The sequence below is a fragment of the Podarcis liolepis genome (genome assembly GCF_965112155.1).
Source record: "Podarcis liolepis genome assembly, chromosome: Z".
Classification (NCBI taxonomy): domain Eukaryota; kingdom Metazoa; phylum Chordata; class Lepidosauria; order Squamata; family Lacertidae; genus Podarcis; species Podarcis liolepis.
In genome coordinates this window covers 26,571,557-26,591,562 of record NC_139570.1, presented here as the reverse complement: position 1 = coordinate 26,591,562, position 20,006 = coordinate 26,571,557, and the positions used below count along the sequence as shown (strand labels likewise).

General features: G+C 43.6%; 1 protein-coding gene and 1 long non-coding RNA gene across 8 annotated transcripts in view; one reads left to right on the top strand and one right to left on the bottom strand.

Moving 5' to 3' along the window:
• Positions 1-509: 509 nt before the first annotated feature.
• Positions 510-9,996, bottom strand: ALG13 (ALG13 UDP-N-acetylglucosaminyltransferase subunit). 2 transcript variants are annotated; one of them, XM_083485433.1, is made up of 4 exons: positions 9,790-9,996; positions 7,967-8,129; positions 6,760-6,898; positions 510-747 (listed from the first exon to the last, which is right to left on the bottom strand). In XM_083485433.1, exons 1-4 carry the CDS (start codon positions 9,868-9,870, stop codon positions 639-641), a joined length of 492 nt encoding a protein of 163 aa, XP_083341559.1. In that variant the 5' UTR covers positions 9,871-9,996; the 3' UTR covers positions 510-638. The 2 variants fall into 2 exon arrangements, with proteins under 2 accessions (XP_083341559.1, XP_083341560.1); XM_083485434.1 differs by lacking the exon at positions 9,790-9,996 and adding an exon at positions 9,573-9,617.
• Positions 9,997-10,093: 97 nt separating this feature from the next.
• Positions 10,094-20,006, top strand: part of LOC310698349 — a 39,440-nt gene continuing 29,527 nt past the window's right edge. For all 6 annotated transcript variants that reach the window (XR_014521428.1, XR_014521429.1, XR_014521430.1 and 3 more), the window contains exon 1: positions 10,094-10,365. This is a non-coding gene — a long non-coding RNA (uncharacterized lncRNA). The remainder of the gene's footprint in view (positions 10,366-20,006) is intronic.

Genomic DNA, 20,006 nt, shown 5'->3' with positions numbered 1-20,006 from the left:
AATAACAATAGTAAATTAAAAATGATGCAGAAATGGCACACAGAGTGAAAAAATGAAAGCCAGCAGCCTTCACTGAGTGTGTTTGGGTGAAGAGGCAGATGAAGAGGGTGCGGAGGAGGCCATGGAGACGAGTAATTTTTTTAATGGTTTTTAAGGGGTGTTCTGGCTTTATGTGATTTTGCTTATGCGCACGACAGCCAGGAATGTAATCCCTGGCATGTTAAGTTGCAAGTTACCTGTATGTTATAGCCCCCGTCATCAAATCCTATTCCCCCAAGCATTTTCTTATCCAAATGGATACTGTCTGCTAAATGGTTTATGGCAAAGTAACCTCAAGCAAACTCAATACTGAAACATAATCAAAAGTCTAAAACCTGAATGACATTGTGCCCTATTTGAAATAGGGCTGAGCAAAAAAGTGCGTGTTTAGAGGTGGGCAGGAGGGGGGATTTTTGCTACTGCTTGCTTCCTGGACCACTAAGGCCATGTCAAAGCTACAGGTCAGTGAATTGGTTTTCTTTTGCTGCAAAGCAGACCATAATCTAATTTCATTTGCCACTGCAAGCACACATGTATGTTGAAATTATATATACAGGAGTAGTTTCAAATGTGTGAGCTTCCTTTTCCAGCTGATTTATTCAAATGCCAATTACTTTGTCCAAGAATGCAGCAAATTTTTCTGGCTGTCCAGGAGGAAAAGGCTTCAGGGTTGAAAAGTCTGATGTTTGAAGCGTCTTCAGAAGGGTCCTATAGAAAAATAACCCCAAAAAACACCCCACACACAAAAATTACGATTTTGGAAGAGGTAATTCATTCAGTTCTTTTACCCTTATAAATAGCCCTGCAAGATACAACAGATTACATTATAGTGACTTGCCCAAGATTACCTGATGAGCTTCCTGGCTGAGCAAATATTTACCGTATAAGACTCACTTTTTCCCTCCTAAAAAGTAAGGGGAAATGTGTGTGCATCTTATGGAGCGAATGCAGGCTGCGCAGCTATCCCAGAAGCCAGAACAGCAAGAGGGATCGCTGCTTTCTCTGTGCAGTGATCCCTCTTGCTGTTCTGGCTTCTGGGATTCAGAATATTTTTTTTCTTGTTTTCCTCCTCCAAAAACTAGGTGCGTCTTGTGGTCTGGTGTGTCTTATAGAGTGAAAAATACGGTAATCCCTACACCAAGACTAGATCCACTACACCATGCTGGATCCCATGATCAATTTCACAAGCTTTCCATGAGCTGGATTTGCACATTACAGCAGATGTGCAGCTACCATTTTAAATAAATAAATAAATAGTAGTCCTGCTTCCTTTCTTCCTAGTAACATCCAGTAACACAAAATGTGAGATGCCACTCCATTAAGCTGCAGGTTTTCCTGCCTCTGAGTGCCACTTTACTGGCTGCTCCTTGAGGTCAGGGAAACTCACAGTGGCAATGATTCTGTATCATATATTTTGCACTGCTAGTCCTAGGTGGAAGAATGAAATGTGGAGGCTGCTTTTTTCACTGGTAATTCTGCATCTACTATAACATTTCAGAGGAACACAGAAAAGAAAAGAAAAAACATTTCGCTTGCTTGTTTGGCTGCTTTGGGTTTTTTTCCCTAGAGAGAGGACAAGGAAACTAAGCAGGTGTTTTATTTATTGAAGGGTTGTCTTCAAACTGCTGCTCTTTCTCACATATCCCCCTGAATACGCACCCAGGTATTAGGTTCAGCAGGGGAGGCCATCTTGGTAGTTCCTCTGCCTTCAGAAGCTTGGGTGGTAGTGGCCTGGGAGAGGGCATTCTCTGAGGCAGCCCCTAAGCTGCAGAACACCCTCCCCACAAAGGTGCTTCTGGTATCTTCGTTATATAGCTTCCAAGTGTGGAAGTCAAGCTCAGGAGGCTGAGGTAACCCGCATGAAGTCTCAGCTTCTAAGTCCTGTTTCAGTGTTTCATGGATTTCCTTACATTTATACCCCCAGCTTTCTTCCATTATGAAATCTAAAGCAGCTTACATTGATTGGTTCTCAGGCGGTCTTCCATCCAGGCACTGACTGGAAGCAGGCCTGCTGAATTTCTGCAAGGTAGGTGGGGGCTTATGTACCTTCAGAGGGCTAACCAAGAAGGGGTCTTGAAGTCTCAGAGTGAGTACCTAGCTCCTAGCTCCTGCACAACAGGAATTGTATGAACATGCTTCCTACAACATCCCCTCCTTGGAGTCCTCCTCGTCTAGGTCAATGGAGTCATGACACCACCTGGACTCTGCTTCCAAAGTTAACGAAGAAGGGATCTCTGTAAGGATCAATGTTTATTCCTTGAAGCTGGGGCTCTGGCTTTAGCTAGAGAGTGCAAAAAGTGAAAGGCGAAAGATTTATACGATCTGAGGAGAAGCCAGAGTATTCCTCAGTTGGAATTGTAATGGGCTCAATGGGCCTTTGAAGAGAAGACAAGTATTTCATATATTGAATAGAGAACAATTGGACTTGATATGCTTACAAGAAACTCACATAACCAGAGCCCACAGGAGATTACTTTCAAATAAAAGGCTAGGACAAGAATTTATTTCATCAGACAAAGTTAAGAAGAGAGGAGTTGTAATATATGTGAAGGAGAAATGGGCTCCAAAAATGATATTCAAAGATGAACAAGGGAGATATTTGGCTGTGGAGATACAAGTACAAGGAGAAAAATTTTTAGTTGTTGGAATTTATGCACCAAATGAAGGCAAATCCGACTTCTTTAAGAGACTTCATGAAACTCTGATGGACTATCTGGACTACAATATGATAATTATGGGAGACATGAATGGCGTGGTCTCCACTAATATGGACAAGGCACAAAGACTTACAGTCACCAAAGAAGGGAGACTCCCTAAGACTTTTTTCGAAATGACTGAAAATATGGACTTGATAGATATTTGGAGAACAAGGAATCCTCTGGAGAGAGAGGGAACCTTTTTCTCCCAAGCAATGATGACCTGGACCAGAATCGATCAAATCTGGGTTACTAGTGGAATGGCTCCGAAGATCAAGAAAGTGGAAATCTGCCCAAAAACTTGCTCCGACCATAACGCCGTGAAGATGGAGATGAAACTCACAATAACTGGTCAATTTAGATGGAGAATGAATGACACCCTCTTTCGAGATAAGGAGATTCTCACGAAGGCCCAAAAGACCCTAAAAGACTATTTTGAAATAAATTTGAGGACCGACGTGGAGAAAAGAGTGATCTGGGACGCAAGTAAAGCGGTGATGAGAGGATTTTTGATTCAACAAAACTCAATAAAGAGGAAAAAACAAAATGAGAAAAAAGAGAAGATTCTGGAAATGATAAAGGAAGGAGAGAGGAAATTAAGAACAAAACCAAAGTCTCAGGACATTTTAAGAGAGATCAAATTATACCAAACACAATATATGGAATTGATGAACCAAGAGATTGAATGGAAGATAAGGCAAATGAAGCAAAAGACTTTTGAATCAGCAAATAAATGTGGCAAACTTTTGGCATGGCAATTGAAGAAAAGGCAGAAACTAAATACAGTTACAAGCCTGGAGGTGGATGGAAAGAACATATCCAAACCCAATGAAATTAGAAATTGCTTTTTAAGCTATTTTAAAAAACTCTACACCCAAGGCCCGCAAAATGAAGAAGATATAGACAAATTCCTCGGAAAATATGGACTACAAAACATCTCTCATCAAAGTAAGATGGACTTGAACCAGAGAATCTCAGAACAAGAGATAGAGGCTGCCATTCAGAATATGCAACTGGGCAAATCTCCAGGACCAGATGGACTGACTTCCAGATACTACAAATCGCTGAAGGAATGGTTGACTCAACCACTAAGAGAAGTTTGTAACGAGATCCTTGAGGGAAAAAAGGCACCTGAATCGTGGAAAGAGGCATATATTTCACTCATACCAAAGTCAGAGACTGAAAAGACCCAACTCAAGAACTACCGCCCAATATCCCTGCTTAATGTGGATTACAAAATTTTTGCAGACATTTTGGCAAAAAGATTTAAAAGAGTTTTGATGGAGAAGATTCATAAAGACCAAGCAGGCTTTCTCCCTAAAAGACACCTAGCAGACAATGTAAGGAATGTAATAGATATTTTGGAGAAGTTAGAGGTGAATATAAACACCAAGGCAGTACTGATCTTTGTGGATGCGGAGAAGGCCTTTGATAATATCTCTTGGAGTTTTATGAGGAAGAATCTTCATGGGATGGGGGTAGGTCAGGGCTTTGAGAATGGTATGGCTGCAATATACTCTGAACAAAAAGCTAAACTGATTGTAAACAATGTTGTGACTGAGGAGCTTAAGATAGAAAAAGGAACACGACAGGGGTGCCCGATTTCCCCATTACTTTTTATTTCAGTTCTGGAGGTGTTGCTGAATATGATAAGAAATGACCAGCAGGTCAAAGGTGTGCAGGTCGGAGCTAAACATTATAAGTTAAGAGCGTTCGCAGATGACCTAGTATTGACTTTGCAAGAGCCAAACACTAGTACGAAAAGGGTTTTAGAAATAATACAACAGTTTGGCCAGGTAGCTGGATTTAAGTTGAACAAGCAAAAAACCAAAGTTTTAGGGAAAAACCTAACAGATATGGAAAAGGAGAAATTTCAAGAGGAAACAGGTTTGACTGTGGTCAAGAAGGTTAAATACCTAGGGGTTTATTTAACATCTAAGAATCAGAATTTGTATAAGGACAACTATGAAAAATGCTGGTCAGAAATTAAAAAAGATTTAGAAATATGGTCAAATTTGAAACTGTCAATGTTAGGCCGAATTGCAGTAATTAAAATGAATGTATTGCCTAGAATGTTATTTTTGTTTCAGACCTTGCAGATTATTGATAAGATGGAATGTTTTAAGAGGTGGCATAAAGATATCTCGAAATTTGTCTGGCAGGGCAAAAAGCCCCGAATTAAATTTAAAATATTGACAGATGTTAAGGAAAGAGGGGGTTTTGCCCTGCCGGACCTAAAATTGTACTATGAGGCAGCAGCTTTTTGCTGGCTCAGAGAATGGATGCTCCTCGAGAACACGGACATCTTGGATCTGGAAGGTTTCAATAACGCTTTTGGTTGGCATGCATATCTTTGGTATGGTAAAGTTAACAGTGCCTTTAAAAATCACATTGTCAGAAAATCATTGTTGAATGTTTGGATAAGATATAAAGATCTACTGGAAAACAAAACCCCTAGATGGGTGTCGCCAGTGGAGGCTAAAGCAGTGAAGAAACTCAATATGGAGGTCGGATGGCCGAAGTATTGGGAAATCTTAGAACAGGATGGAGATAAGTTCAAACTACAAAGTCAGGAGAAATTGAAGCATAAAGTAGAAAATTGGTTCCAATACCGCCAAATAATGGAATTTTTTAAACAGGACAGGAAAGTCGGTTTCCAGGTGGAAAAATCAAAATTAGAAACTGAACTGTTAGAACCCAACACTAAGAATTTATCTAGAATGTACAACTTGTTGTTGAAATGGAATACACAGGATGAAACAGTTAAATCGGCAATGATTAAGTGGGCTCAGGATGTTGGACATAATATTATGTCAGCTGACTGGGAATGGTTATGGAACACCGGTATAAAATTTACGGCATGTAATGCCTTAAAGGAAAACATTATGAAAATGGTATACAGGTGGTACATGACCCCAGTCAAGCTGGCAAAAATCTATCATTTGCCCGATAACAAATGTTGGAAGTGTAAAGAGACTGAAGGTACCTTTTATCACCTTTGGTGGACATGCCCGAAGATTAAGGCCTTCTGGGAGATGATCTATAATGAAATGAAAAAGGTACTTAAATGTACCTTCTTTAAAAAACCAGAGGCCTTTCTCTTGGGCATTGTCGGCCAATTGGTGACAAAGAAAGATAGAGCTTTTTTCATGTATGCCACAACAGCAGCAAGAATACTCATCGCAAAGTATTGGAAGACACAAGATTTACCCACTTTGGAAGAATGGCAGATGAAAGTGATGGACTATATGACACTGGCCGAGATGACAGGCAGAATCCGTGACCAACGAAAAGAGACGGTGGAAGAAGAATGGAGAAAATTTAAAAGTTATCTTAAGGACTACTATAAACTTAATGAATGCTAAAATGCCGTGGTTACCAGAAACAAAGGGGTACAGGGATATAAGGTTAGATTATAAAAGAGGACTAAGAGGATAGAGATTGGAAAGTAACAATTGGGAGTTGCTAGTTGAACTACGGACATTGGGATGCAGAGAGGGGGGGTATGGGGAAGTCCAAGAAAAGAGGTTTATGAAAATATGTTTGAAACTATACGTGTATGTTTGTCATTTTTAATGTTTGTTTGTTTTTCTTAAAAATGTTGTAAAACCAATAAAAATTTTATAAAAAAAAAAGAGAGTGCAAAAAGTGCTGTATCTTAATGGCAGGAAAAGGACTCCTCGATTGTGAACATTCTTCTTCCTGCCACAGTCCATTGGTTTGAGACATGCATTGTTGCTTCCTTGCTTCCAGGAAGGTCAACATGGATAGTTTGCAGGAGGGCAACTAAATGGTGTTGAAGAAGAGCCATGCCTGCAAGTTAGGGGGAATGAGATGCACATTGCTTTAAACAGCCTCTGCATCAGGTAACTCAAGAGCCAGTAAATAGGGTGATTAGGATCTGCAGCACTAAATTGATTCAACAGTTTTTGTAACTTTGTGTTGTGAACTGCCCTGAGACTTATGGCTGTAGTACGGAATACAAATTTAATAATAAAGTAAGTAAGTTTGCAAAGATCCATACCTGCAAGTGCAGTAAAAGAGGTGGCCGTCCCTGCACAGCTGCCTTGCCAGTTCCAACTGGTGATTGTCCATAAGCTTGTCATTGACAACTACCAGTAGTGGCTTCCCTGCTTCCAATACTTCCAAGCAGCTACCAGCACCTGTAGTAGGAAAACAGCAGTGAAGAATAACTAAATTACCCACCCTTCACGCTAAGATCCCAGGGAAGGTGACAACAATCAAAGTACAATGCTAAAAACAGTTTACAACAACTTACGATCAGCGAAACAAGTGTTACATCTCAAGTGTCAAAAGCCAGGGCAAAGAGGTGTGTCTTCAGCAACAACATTCAATTTCACTTACCAGTGAACAAGAATTCACCAGGGCTAGAAATGCATATCCAGCAACATCTACCTTTTGAGGGCTTTTGTTCCTTTGAAGCCTGCCATTGTCAAACATCCATACTCTCATTAATTTGATGTATTTAACATTACACTGCGGGGCATAGAACACATATTAAGGAAGCAGTCCTGTGTTTGGTGGAAGGGTGGCTAAGAGCCCGTAAGATGCTGCAGACCTCCCTCTCTCCAGACAAAAGGCCCCTCAGAAGGGCACTGGGCCAGATCTGGGGAGGCCTTTGATTCACCAAATTAAAAGCCCCATGTTATCCTGACACAACACCAGAAAGGATGTGGAACTATGCCAGCCTTGGAACCCTCACTAATGTGGTGGTGAGGATATAGTGCAGTTGGTTTAACATCCCATATGTGGTGGGATATGTAAACATGTGCAGCCATTGTGGAAGAGTTTTCATGGAAATAAGCAATACAGGTGACTCCCCTTTTATGCAGGGATTACGTTCTGGGCCCACACATGCATATGCAAAATTGAGTAAAATGTAGAGCACCCTGGAGAGTTCTCCTTGCTCAGGAGAAAACGCACCTCAGAGGCCTCTGAGGAGGATCTCCTTGCAAGTCAGAGGCTTGTTGAGAGTGCTTGGCTGACATGCAGGGAGGTTCATTATAGACTGCTCTATAAACAGAATATTAAGCCATCAAAATTAGGTCATGCAAGGGAAGACAAGTGATTTACACATGCAAGGGAAACACTTCTCTCCTGAAACCTCACTGACATTAGCCAAACAAATCGAGCCATTTGGTTGAACTTGCCCTTTTGGAAGTCTGTGTTGATGCCAATAAAGACTTTTCTCATTGAAACAGAAGTTTTACCTGCATGACTTATGACTAGATCAGCTGTTTGCACATCTTCAGAGAGTGAGTTCTTGAACCTAAACACTTCCAGGGTAAATGTAGGTGTGCTGGTTGAAACAGGGCAAACTGTGCCCCTGCCAACCTGAAGGACAAGTCTGCTGTAGCCAAGATCCTGTAAAACCTGTAGAGGGAAAGGAAATTACAATCAGACTTGGTACTGACTTAAGTTAAATGCAAGAATAGCACATCAGATGCTGCAAATGTGAGCTAATTTGCCCTCCAAGTACATAAAGCCCTGCCAGATGCAAAAATATATAGGACCATTTGGCAACTTATCAGTGTGCTTGTATCTTCTTGGTGAGAGACAGTCTTTATGTTTAAACAGTAAAATGAAATTAGTGTACATCACGTATGATAAAACTGTCATTTGCATTAACCTTAATTAGGTACGTAATGCAATCTTGTATCTGTCACCCACATATTCAATATCATTTCTGTGAATTAGTTACTGCTTGCCTTGGACTTTGTATTGCAAGCAGGGTGGCTGTGCAGGACTGTGACAATTTGTGTGCAAAAATGCAAGTTTCCCCATAATCCCACTACATTCTTAATGGTGGAGATTTTGCTGTAAAACACTAGGCTTTGGTGCATTCATCCCTGCATAGATGGGAGGCTGCTGCTCGACCAGGCAGATTCATATTTAAATCAGGGGCCACACAAGCACACATAGGCTGATAATGCACTTCTGATATTCCACCTGTATCTGTTAACTCCCATTAAAACAGAGATGGAAGACCTATGGCTGCCCAGATGTTGGACTGCAACTCCCATCAGCAGGCCCGTGAAGGAGGCAGCCAGGTACACTTGCCCTGGGCCTCAGAGGGCTAAGTCACCCACAGAGGCCCACCAGGGCTTTTGCAGTTTATTCTAAGACTCCTGCCCTGGGCCTCAGACAAGCTCTGCACAGGCTTGCCCATCAGCCCCAGCCAGAATGGTGTATGCCTGAGAATGATGGGAGCTGAAGCCCCCAGGGAAATCTGGAGGGTCACAGGATCCCCAGCCCTGCATTAAAACAGTAAGAGTGCTTATTTCTGGTGTAGAAAGCAGTTTTGTGCAGAAAGAGACTAACAGTTATGTGCAGAAAGAAGACTTCCCTTTATTCTGGTGATAAACGTGACGTGGATTGCACCACTGAGGTACATTCCACCAGCACTACCACCCCCCAAAAGTACAATGGGACCTGTTAAGGGTGCTCAGAGTTGCTAGAAGACCCCACTCCCATGTTCCCCCTCATGGACCTCCAATTTTTAGAGGGGTTTACCAATTAGTAATACCCCCTACCCAGGAGGGGAATCTGCGAGGGGAATAGAGTGTACGTGTGTCTCCCAATAACTCTCGGCGCCCTTAACCAAACTGCTGCTTCCAAGACGTTTTGCGGAAAGAAGCTATGCCTGCTTATAATGTAAATGAACAGTGCTGTCTCCTCCATGGATCACTGTGGAATTTACTTCTGAGTAACCCAAGCTAGAGGAAGGGCAGGACTCATCCTGAACCCTTGTCTTTCTTCACCTATCACGTTCGCTCCCACCCCCAATATCCTTCCATGCAAAGTGCGGAGCAATACTGGGGTTCCCTTTCTTATTGGAAGCAACATTCCAGACAGGGACTCAGAAAAAAGCAAGACTCGCAGAACTCCTAGAAGACGCCGGATGTGACGCCACGCCGGCTACACGGGCCGTTTCCGCCCGTCCATTGCTCGCCTCCGGCGGTTGCCTAGCGACGGCGGCCAAAGTCGGGGAAAGCGGGAAAAGAGAGGGGGCAAGAAGGTGCAAGAGCCTCGCCTGCAGAGCCTCCGGAGCCGTCACGGCGGCGATGAGGTCGTCGAAGCTGGTCGTGCCCACTGTGACAAAGGCGGATTTCATGGCCGGCGGAGAGGCGTCGTGACCATAGGGAAGGAAAGCTAGAGCGGAGGTCACGCAACGTCTTGGATGGGAACAACCTCCCCACGCACCAGAAAGCCGGCGCCCTTCTGAAACGAGCAGTATCTATGGTAATCCCAGTATGCTTTGCGAGGAGAGCTGAGCCGGGAAAAGTCGCCCAGAGATAGGAAAGTGTAGAGAAATGCATCTCCTTGTTTCGGTGGGTAAATTCAAGATCGTTTGGAAACCATTCTTTTAGACGCAGGTTGGCGGAGACAAAAGACGGTGGTAGGTAGCGGTTAGAGTTCCTGACTAGGAATCTTAGAGGTGAAGGGTTGGAATCCACTCGGCCAGGAAATTTATTAGATGACCTTCCACGCCACTCACTGTTTCTCTTAGCTTTACCTACCTCACAAGGTTGCTGTGAGGATAACAATGAAGAGTGGATAGAGCTATTTGGAGCTCCTTGGAGAAAAAAGAATTGGCCAGGTTTGACAGGTGAGCAGGGTTGACCACCTCTTTGGCGATCGCTCATAGCTGAGTAAGATTGTCTTCCATGAACACGGTTTTAACAATGAGTCAGTAAGTGACTGTGGAGACCAATTCTGAATCCACACGTTCCTCCACAGTGGGGACCTAGGTTTCTGAGCGGGAGTTGATCATGGTGAGGGTTTGCCAAACGTGCCTTCCACTTAGCACATTTCTCCCTTGCGTCCTGAGTTTGAGCAACCATGACACCTTTGGTCAAGACTGTTCTCCAACTGGAGCGCTCGCAGGCCAGTGTTTCCCAGTTATTGGTGTTTATACTACATTTTGTTAGATTTGCCCTGAGAGAGGCTTTAAACCTCTTTTGTTGACCACCACCATTACCCTTCCATTTTAAAGTTCGGAATAGAGTACAGTGGTATCTCGGGTTAAGAACTTAATTTGTTCTGGAGGTCTGTTCTTAACCTGAAACCGTTCTTAACATGAAGCACCACTTTAGCTAATGGGGCCTCCTGCTGCCACCGCCACACGATTTTTGTTCTCATCCTGAAGCAAAGTTCTTAACCCGAGGTACTATTTCTGGGTTTGCGGAGTCTGTAACCTGAAGCGTCCGTAACCCGAGGTACCACTGTAGTTGCTTTGGAAGATGATAATCAGGCATCCGCACAACATGACCAGTCCAATGAAGTTGATGTTGAAGAATCATTACTTCAACACTGGTGATCTTTGCTTCTTCCAGTACACTGGTATTAGTTCACCTGTCTTCCCAAGTGATGTATAAAATTTTTCGGAGACACCGTTGATGGAATCTTTCAAGGAGTTGGAGATGGCGTTTATGAGTGGTCCATGTTTCACAAGCATACAGTAAGGTTGGTAGTACAATAGCTTTGTATACAAGCATTTTGGTTTCCCTGAGAATGTCAATTGGGAGAAAGCCGCACTCGCAGAGCTCAGGCGATGCTGGATTTCGGCATCAATGTCGGCCCTTGTGGAAAGATAACTGCCCTGGTAGGAGAATTGATTGACACTTTCCAATGTTACACCACTGAGTTGGATTTATGGCACTGCAGAGGGGTTGTTTTTGTTCTTGTCGGTGCAGCACTTTGGTTTTTGGGATGGTGAGCGATTGGCCAAGCTTTTCATAAGTTTCTGCGAAGATATTTAAGATGGTTTGGAGGTCATCTTCTGAGTGTGCACACTACACGCTACATTGTTGTCAGCATACTGAAGCTCTATGATGGAAGTTATGGTAACCTTACCCTTTGCTTTCAGCCTATTCAGATTAAAGAGCTTTCTATCTGTTTGATATATGATTTATACTCTGGTGGGGAGTTTCCCTTTGACAAAGTGTAGGATCATGGCAATGAAAATAATAAATAGAGTTGGGGCGATAACACAACTCTGTTTAACACCTGATCCCACTGTGAATGGTTCACTTTTAGAGCCATTGTTATCTGCGATTGTTGTTGTCATATTATCATGGAGGAGCCGAATGATGTTCACAAATTTATCTGAGCAGCCAATTTTCAGAAGGACAGTCCATGGGGCATTACGATTTACAGTGTCGAAAAGCCTTAGTCAGGTCAGTAAATGCCATATACAGTGGTACCTCGGGTTACAGACGCTTCAGGTTACAAACTCCGCAAACCAGGAAGTGGTTGTTCCAGGTTAAGAACTTTGCACCAGGATAAGAACGGAAATCTCAAGCCAGCAGCGCAGCAGCAGCGGGAGGCCCCATTAGCGAAAGCACACCTCAGGTTAAGAACTGTTTCAGGTTAAGAATGGACCTCTGGAACGAATTAAGTTCTCAACCCGAGGTATCACTTGGTTTTGCTCTCTGCATTTTTCTTGAAGATGTTGTGTGGTGAAAATCATGTCCACTGTCCCCCTAGAAGGTCAAAAACCATTTTGGGATTAGGAAAGGTAGCCTCAGATATTGTTAGAAGACGGTTTGCTAAGATCCTTGCAAGAATTTTGCTGGCCGCCTCTAATAAAGAGATTCCTCAATAGTTCCCGCAGTCTATTCTATCACATTTTTAAAATAGATTGAGAATTTTGGCATCCCTAAAGGCTGCTGGGATCTCCTCTCTTTCCCAGATTTTTTCAATCAGCTTGTGAAGTTGTTGTGTAAGTTCAGTTCCATCCACTTTGAAGACTTCACCAGGTATCCCATCAGGTCCGCTGGCTTTGTTGTTTTTCATTTGGTTAATAGCTGTACACAATTCTCCCAGATTTGGAGATACTGCAAGCTCATCTCTAATTTGTTTCTGTGGAATTTGTGAGAGGACCTTAACAGCTATGGGGGAGTTGCAGTTAAAGAGATGCTGGTAGTGTTCTTTCCAGCACAGTGTAATAGCTTCTTTATCTTTTAGAAGTGTGGTACCATCTACTGAGTGTAGGGGGCATATGCCATGAATTATTGGCCCATAGATGGTCTTTGTGGCTTTAAAGAAACTTGGTGCATCATGAGTGTCGGCTAAGTGCCAGATTTCTTGAGGGGTTTTTTTTATCAACCAGGTGTTCTTTAGTTCTCTGGTTCTTCTTTGAACCTCAGCCTTAGCGTTGGCATAGGTTTTTTAATTAGTGGCACAATTTCTTTCTTCCTTTTCTTGTCAGTAATGCATTAAATCTCACTGTCATTCTCATCAAGCCGGTCCTGGTGTTTCTTGGTTTGGTATCCAATAGTTTGTTCACAGGCTGCAATAATGGATGTTTTTAGCTTGGTCCAGTGTTCCTCGATGCTATCAGGGAACTCCAAAAGCAGATGGTCCTTAAGAGTCATTTGGAAGCAATCCAGTCACCTATCAGTCACCTGACATCACATTTTCCTGGCATTACATTTCCTTGCCTCTGTGGTTTGAAATTGAACAAAGGAACAGCACTTTGCAACACCAACCATCATGGCTGCTGTTGCAAAGGCACCACACTAACAGCATAACACAGTAAATAAAAATCAAAAGTCAATGGCTTTTGAAAGCTATGGAGATATATATATATACTTTCTCCCCTTTGAAAAACAAATGTGCACCTGCAAACAGCTAATTGGTTATGATAAATTAAAGATCTCTGGACAGAAAGTACATAATTTTATCCATCCACTAGATGACAGTGTTTGTACACAAGGATAAATCCAAAACCAGCAGAGGTACAGTAATGTTACATGGACCAACTGAAACATCACAAAATAAATATGTAAAAATGTAAACAAGTAAACCTTTACTTCAGAATAATTATTATTCAGTCTAAATGTTGTTGTTGTTGTTGTTTTAAGATAGATTTGTGGGGTGGGGTAAGAATCTGAATGAAAAGTCCAGACTGCAGACTTAATAGAAGAAGTAATGTTCACACTGAAGCTGGTCTAAACACCCAGTGGCAGAATAAAGTAAACACATTTTTTCAGTCCTCCCTGATGTTAATTACAGTCATACCTCGGGTTGAAGTCGCTTCAGGTTAAGTATTTTTGGGTTGCGCTCCGTGGCGACCTCGAAGTAATGGAGCGCGTTACTTCTGGGTTTCGCCACTCGCGCATGTGCAGACGCGAAAAATGACGTCACGCGCATGCGCGGAAGTGGCGAATCGCGACCTGCACAGACATGCAGTCGCAGGTTACGCTCTACTCAGGATGCGAACGGGGCTCCAGAACGGATCCCATTTGCATCCAGATGTACCACTGTAATCCCTGCTGCTAGAAAACTAGTACCACAGGGAAAGGGTTGAGTTAGAATCCTCCTTTCTCTCCAGATATGCTAATCTTGTATTTCCAAGTAATCTGAGTGGGTGGGAGGGAGCTATCATAAGCAGCATACCCCAATTGTAGCCTTAAGTAGTATCATTCCCACTATTTCCAGTGTTTGAGTTGTGAGCGCATTTGCTTATCCAAGCACAAGTGGGAATTAGTAGCAGGCTTGGAGGGACCTCCAAGTTTGCAGAAGTACAGAAAACCTTAAAGAAAATCAAGTGAGTCGGATGAGAACTGAGTATGCTCACAGGCCACAGAGCGCTGGCTGACTGTTGAGGGCCTGGGGGCTGGAATGGAGTGTTCTGGGGGAGGATATGATGGCTGGCTAGCTGAAACAGTGAAGAAACCCAGGACTTATCCCTGTTGCAACATTTGGTCGTAGGCAGGGCTGGCTCACCCATGAGGCAAGTTGAGTCAACTGCCTCAGGCAGCAGGATCCATAGGGGTGGCAAATTCCTTTTTAAATATGTGGACTGAATCAAATTCCTTTCTCATTCCTACGCAGTAGGTGTGCATTGCTGAACCGATCATCACAGTCTTCATACACCAAGTGCACGAAAAATTATTTGCTCCTCTCTGTTCATTTGCTCTGCCACTGCCTCCTTATAGCTTAGGTAAGGAGGATTGATTTTCAGTGCTGGTGTTCAGGCTGCAGATGTGTGCAAAAGTTACTTCAGAAGCAAATTCCCCTCTGTTAAGGTTTAGAGCTTGATGCAGTTTTTTTTTTTTTTAAAAAAAAAGCAAGTCTCATATGTGCATTTTGGGTTCTGAATTGGCAGCTATGAAGAAAATGTTATTCCACAGAACAGCGACTGCTCACGTAGCAGAGCAAAGTTAGCCTTAGACAAAGTGTCAATCAGTGCCTTTCTCCCTTGACCAGATTGTGAAGCCCACAGTGACCCTATTATCTGTCCAACATACATTGGGGTATGCAGTCTTATATGTTAACTCACTTGTATTTTGGGCTGTCCTAGAGTGACCATAGCTCAGTGGTAGAGAACATGCTTTGCATGCAGAAGGTCCCAGGTTCGATTCCCCACAATATTACTTGGGGTTGGGAATGCCCTCCAACTGAAACCCTGGAAAGTTGCTGCCAGTCAGTGTTGACAACACTGAACATAGACTAATGTTCTGACTTGTTATAAGATAACTTCCTGTGGTCCTGTGTCCCATCACATATCTCAAAGAGCAAGTCTTAGCCTGGGTAAAGCCTGTAGAGGTGTAGCCCAAGCATGGCTGACCTGTGGCCCTCCGGGCAATCTTGGACTCCAATTCCCATCAGCCCCAGCCAGCATGGCCCATAGCTAGAGATCTGCATGAAGGTGGTCCTTGGTTCAATCCCTGGCATCTCCAGGAAGGGCTGGGAATGTCCCCTATCTAAAACCCTAGAGTGCCACTGCCAGTCAGTGTAGACATCACTGAGTTAGATGGATCAATGGTCCGACTCATCACAATACAAGGTACCTTCTTATCTTCCTTGGGGCGTGTAGGGGTGCTATCTGTATGTTGGCTTCTGTATGTAGAAAGGGGAGAGGGCTCAGTCTTGCCCTTCGCCTTGGACATGAGAATGTCTTACCCAGACCTTGCCAAAATGGTGCTTGGGGCGACTTTTGAGCAGATTCACTGAGTATGGTTCATTCCTTTAAAAATGGGAAAGGCCAGAGACATAGCAAAGAAAAAGATCTGGCTGACTTCGGGATTAGTAGCGCACAGTGCACTGCTGGGGATATATGTCATGTACCTTATTGTTTTCTGTTTGTAAACAACTTGCCCCAAGGTGCTAATTAGCTTCAAGTGTTACATGCCGTGATGTGTGTTTGTTTCCATACACAGACCGTGGTGGTCAAGGTGAGTGAATCCGTTTAGTTCATTAACATTCCAGATTCTGTGGTGGCTTGTCAATGCTGTTGATGCGACCTTATTTTGCTGGCGGTTTTGTCTCAGATCAGGAGCTCTGCTCTTTCATCGGAGTTAAGATCCTTAATTCTTCACCATGGTGCTACTTACTGCTGATGTACTAAGCACAGTAAATAAGACTAAATAACAGTGCATTACTTCAGCTTTTGGGAGAAGCACCTTCTCTTCTGTGTCTCTTCCGCATTCATTATCCCATATAAAATTTGCCCTGCAACCCTGTCAAACAGGTGCACACCATGCTGCATTCTAAACTGGCTTCTTCTCTGCGCACGGATCCTGTGCAACGTACTTTAAATGCCCTTCAATTGCATGGTTCCCTCCCCATCTTTCCCCTCTTAAACCCCAACACGTCTATGTCTGTGACCATCTCTTATCCTGCTCCACCAGCCTCAAACACCAGAAAGTGCCATGCTCCTTTCTCTCTGAAAGCCCCTTGCAGTAGGTTAAAAGGTAAAGGTAAAGGGACCCCTGACCATGAGGTCCAGTCGTGACTGACTCTGGGGTTGCGGCACTCATCTCGCTTTATTGGCCAAGGGAGCCGGTGTACAGCTTCCAGGTCATGTGGCCAGCATGACTAAGCCTCTTCTGGCGAACCAGAGCAGCGCACGGAAACGCCGTTTACCTTCCCACCAGAGCGGTACTTATTTATCTACTTGCACTTTGACGTGCTTTCGAACTGCTAGGTTGGCAGGAGCTGGGACCGAGCAACGGGAGCTCACCCCGTTGCGGGGATTCGAACCACCGACCTTCTGATCGGCAAGTCCTAGGCTCTGTGGTTTAACCTACAGCGCCACCCGTGTCCGTACCTTGCAGTAGGTCACATTCACACAATAGATTTAAAACACTCTTTTACATTTTAGCTGCCCCCTCCAAGAATCCTGGCAGTTTGGTAAAGGGAACTGCGAATTATTAGGCAACCTCTCACACAGCTACAGTTCCCAGCACCCTTAGCAAACTACAGTTCCCGGGCCTCTCCATAGGCTGTTGAAGTGGCATATGAATGCTTTAGTAGGGGTTCACCATTGTTGTTATAACCATCTTGTTCCCATACTGTGGAAAGGCAAGGTTAATGTGTTAGAATTGTGCAAACTGCATCACAAGGGTATCCAACGTGGTGCCCTCCACATGTTCCTGGACCTGGACTACAACTCCCATCAGCCCATAGTTAGCATGCCCAATGGCCTGGGCTTCTGGGAGTTGCATTATGCTGACTACGCCTGCTCCAACAATTGTTTTTAATCCTGCATAAATGTAGCACCATCAATGAGCATTGTGATTTACATCAAGTGACAGGCAGATTTCAGGATTGCAGGATCTACTTTGAGCAGTGAGCTCCACCAACCAGGCTTGATGCAAAACAGTAGCTGAGGGTGTTAGAGGCATTAGTGCACCCAATGTGTCATGCTGTGGAGTGACCTTATCCAAGTATTAATCTACATCTGTGTGATGGCAGATCAGAGATCCTAATGCAGAACTAAAAACAAAACAAAAACAGCATCAAGGCCTGCTCAAAAGCAACCAATTTATACTCCCATTTCATAGGCTAGGAACACTGAGACTATGTAATGATTAAACAAAGAAACCAACAAAGAAACTAACTTGCAATTTTATGAAACAGAAAGTTATGCCAGCACCCTTAAGCATAAAGTTCCAGTTTAAGGGAAGGCAACAGTGAGGCTCAAAGAATAGAGAGTTTGTCTCTGAATCAGACTAGTAAGCTTACATAGGAGTGTGTCTTAGTTGTTGCTCTTGTTAAACGACTTGGACTCAGGGGGAAACTGCTTGTGATCTACTGCAAATTGCCCAGAGATCTTCCAGTAGATTTTGATGTAGCTCCTGCCTTCCCCTACCAAAAAGAAAAATCCCTACCTGAAAGAACTAAGCTGATGCTATATGAGAGAATCTTCCCCTTGTTTGGCCTCTCCCATTAAAGTGGCTGTGATGAAGAGAACCAGAATATTGTCTCTATGGATTTATCTGGCACAAATGAGCACCAATTACAGTGTTTACTCACCACTGGGGGTTTAAGCCATCATTTTGTCTAATTATGGTGTGAATGGCACACTGAAAAAAGCCATCCTCCTTTAAAGAACAAATCCCCCAGGAAATCCTTAAAACCTTGAATACCAATTATAAAACAGTTCCCAGCCTGCCCGTCAGAGAAAATATGTGCCAACCCAGGATCACCTTTGTCCCCAGGTCTATGTGAGCATCATTTGAGCATTAAAAGGGTCCTCCAGATTGGTTCCCCCTCCCCTGTGTATTTTGCAACATCTTATTGATGCAATAATAGTTTATTAGAGATAGATTTATACTGGATCATCCACACGCCATTCTGCTTTATTAGTTGTTCCATGTTGCTTCTCCAAAGCTGTTTCATTATTGCTGTCTGAAGAATCACCATCTATTTATTTATTTATTAAATTTATATCCCTCCCTTCCTGCCCAAGGAGCCCAGAGCAGCAAACTAATACACAATTTAGAAGCAAAGACATAGTAAAACATTCTAAAACTGTCAGATCAGATCTAAAAATGATTACAATTAAAAACATCGAAAATGAGTTATCATTAAAAAACATTCTTCCATTCTATGATCTTGCCATTGCCAGGAACAGTATTCCTCAACCTCCAGATGCCTGGGTAAACAGGAATATTTCCACATTCCTACTGAACATCAATAATGATGGAGACAAGTGCACCTCACTAGTGAGGGCATACCACAGCCGGGAAACCACATCTGAAAAGGCCCTGTCATATAGGTCAGTGGCAATGCACATTTCATTCTGCAGAAAATCTGCCCTGCAATGGAGTACAACCAACAGTTTGATGGTAATTTACATTTACCTGGTTAAGAAGCCTTCAGAATCTTCAGTGAAAAGGTTCAGGTAGCCTGTACCCCTGGAGAGCTCCTGTCAGAGAGAGTGGACATGCCTGTGCAACATTTCCTTATTATCCATTATTTATTTAGAGCATTTGCTTCCCACTCTTTGGCTGAAAGTGGCTTTAAAAAAGGTGAAGGACCCCTGACTGTTAAGTCCAGTTGTGAATGACTCTGGTGTTGCGACACTCATCCCGCTTTACTGGCCGAGGGAGCTGATGTTTGTCCGCAGACAGTTTTTCTGGGTCATGTGGTCAGCATGACTAAGCCGCTTCTGGCGAACCAGAGCAGCGCACAGAAACGCCTATTACCTTCCCGTTGGGGTGGTACCTATTTATCTACTTGCACTTTGATGTGCTTTTGAAGTCCTAGGCTGGCAGGAGCTGGGACCGAGCAATGTGAGTTCACCCCGTCGCGGGGATTCGAACCACCAACCTTCCAATCGGCAAGCCCAAGAGGCTCAGTGGTTTAGACCACAGCGCCACCCACATCCCTGCCAAAAGTGGCTTACATGCACTCAATTAAAGCAAGACAGCCCCTCCCCTGAAGGCTTTTTTATTTTATTTTTTCAAAAGACAAAGAAGGGAATAGAGGTAGGAAGGGAAGAGGGGTGGAATCAAACTCGGGAATGAATTCTTCAACAGCTGTTGAACACAGTTAACAGGCAGTGGTCCTTGATAGTGCTGGTGCCCCAGTAAAGATGATGGAACGAGCCTTCTGCTTCCAATCTCCACCACCAGTGACGGACTGTTTCTTCATAGCGCCCAGGGCAATAAGACAGATTGGAAGGACACGTGCCTATTGTGTTCTCCTCACACCACCCTGCCAGTGTCCCCCAGAAAAATGTGTCTGGGTGCATCACCCCAGCAGCCCCCCCCCCAAGCTACACCCCTGTCTTCCACTGAGGCATTTCTCTCTGCTGGGGGACAAAGCTAACCTGCTGCCTTGGGTACAGCCTCTTCCTACCCAGGACTCACCTTTAAATCAAGCATGTATTTGAGGACCCATTTCTTTTTTCTTTTTAAACCAAGTGTTTGTATGGTGGTAGTGCTGTTCTTGCAACCCACCTTACTTCAGGTCACTCCCTAGTAGTGGCCCCAACCTACCAGTTGAAGACCA

Bases quoted from the DNA above. Each gene is read 5' to 3' on its own strand.
- ALG13 (XM_083485433.1), bottom strand. From the start codon at position 9,870: ATGAAATCCGCCTTTGTCACAGTGGGCACGACCAGCTTCGACGACCTC. The intron at 6,899-7,966 runs GTAAAACTTCTG...TTCCTACTACAG, and splicing joins TCTAGTCATAAGTCATGCAG to GTGCTGGTAGCTGCTTGGAA. The intron at 748-6,759 runs GTATGGATCTTT...ATTTTTCTATAG, and splicing joins CTCTTTTACTGCACTTGCAG to GACCCTTCTGAAGACGCTTC.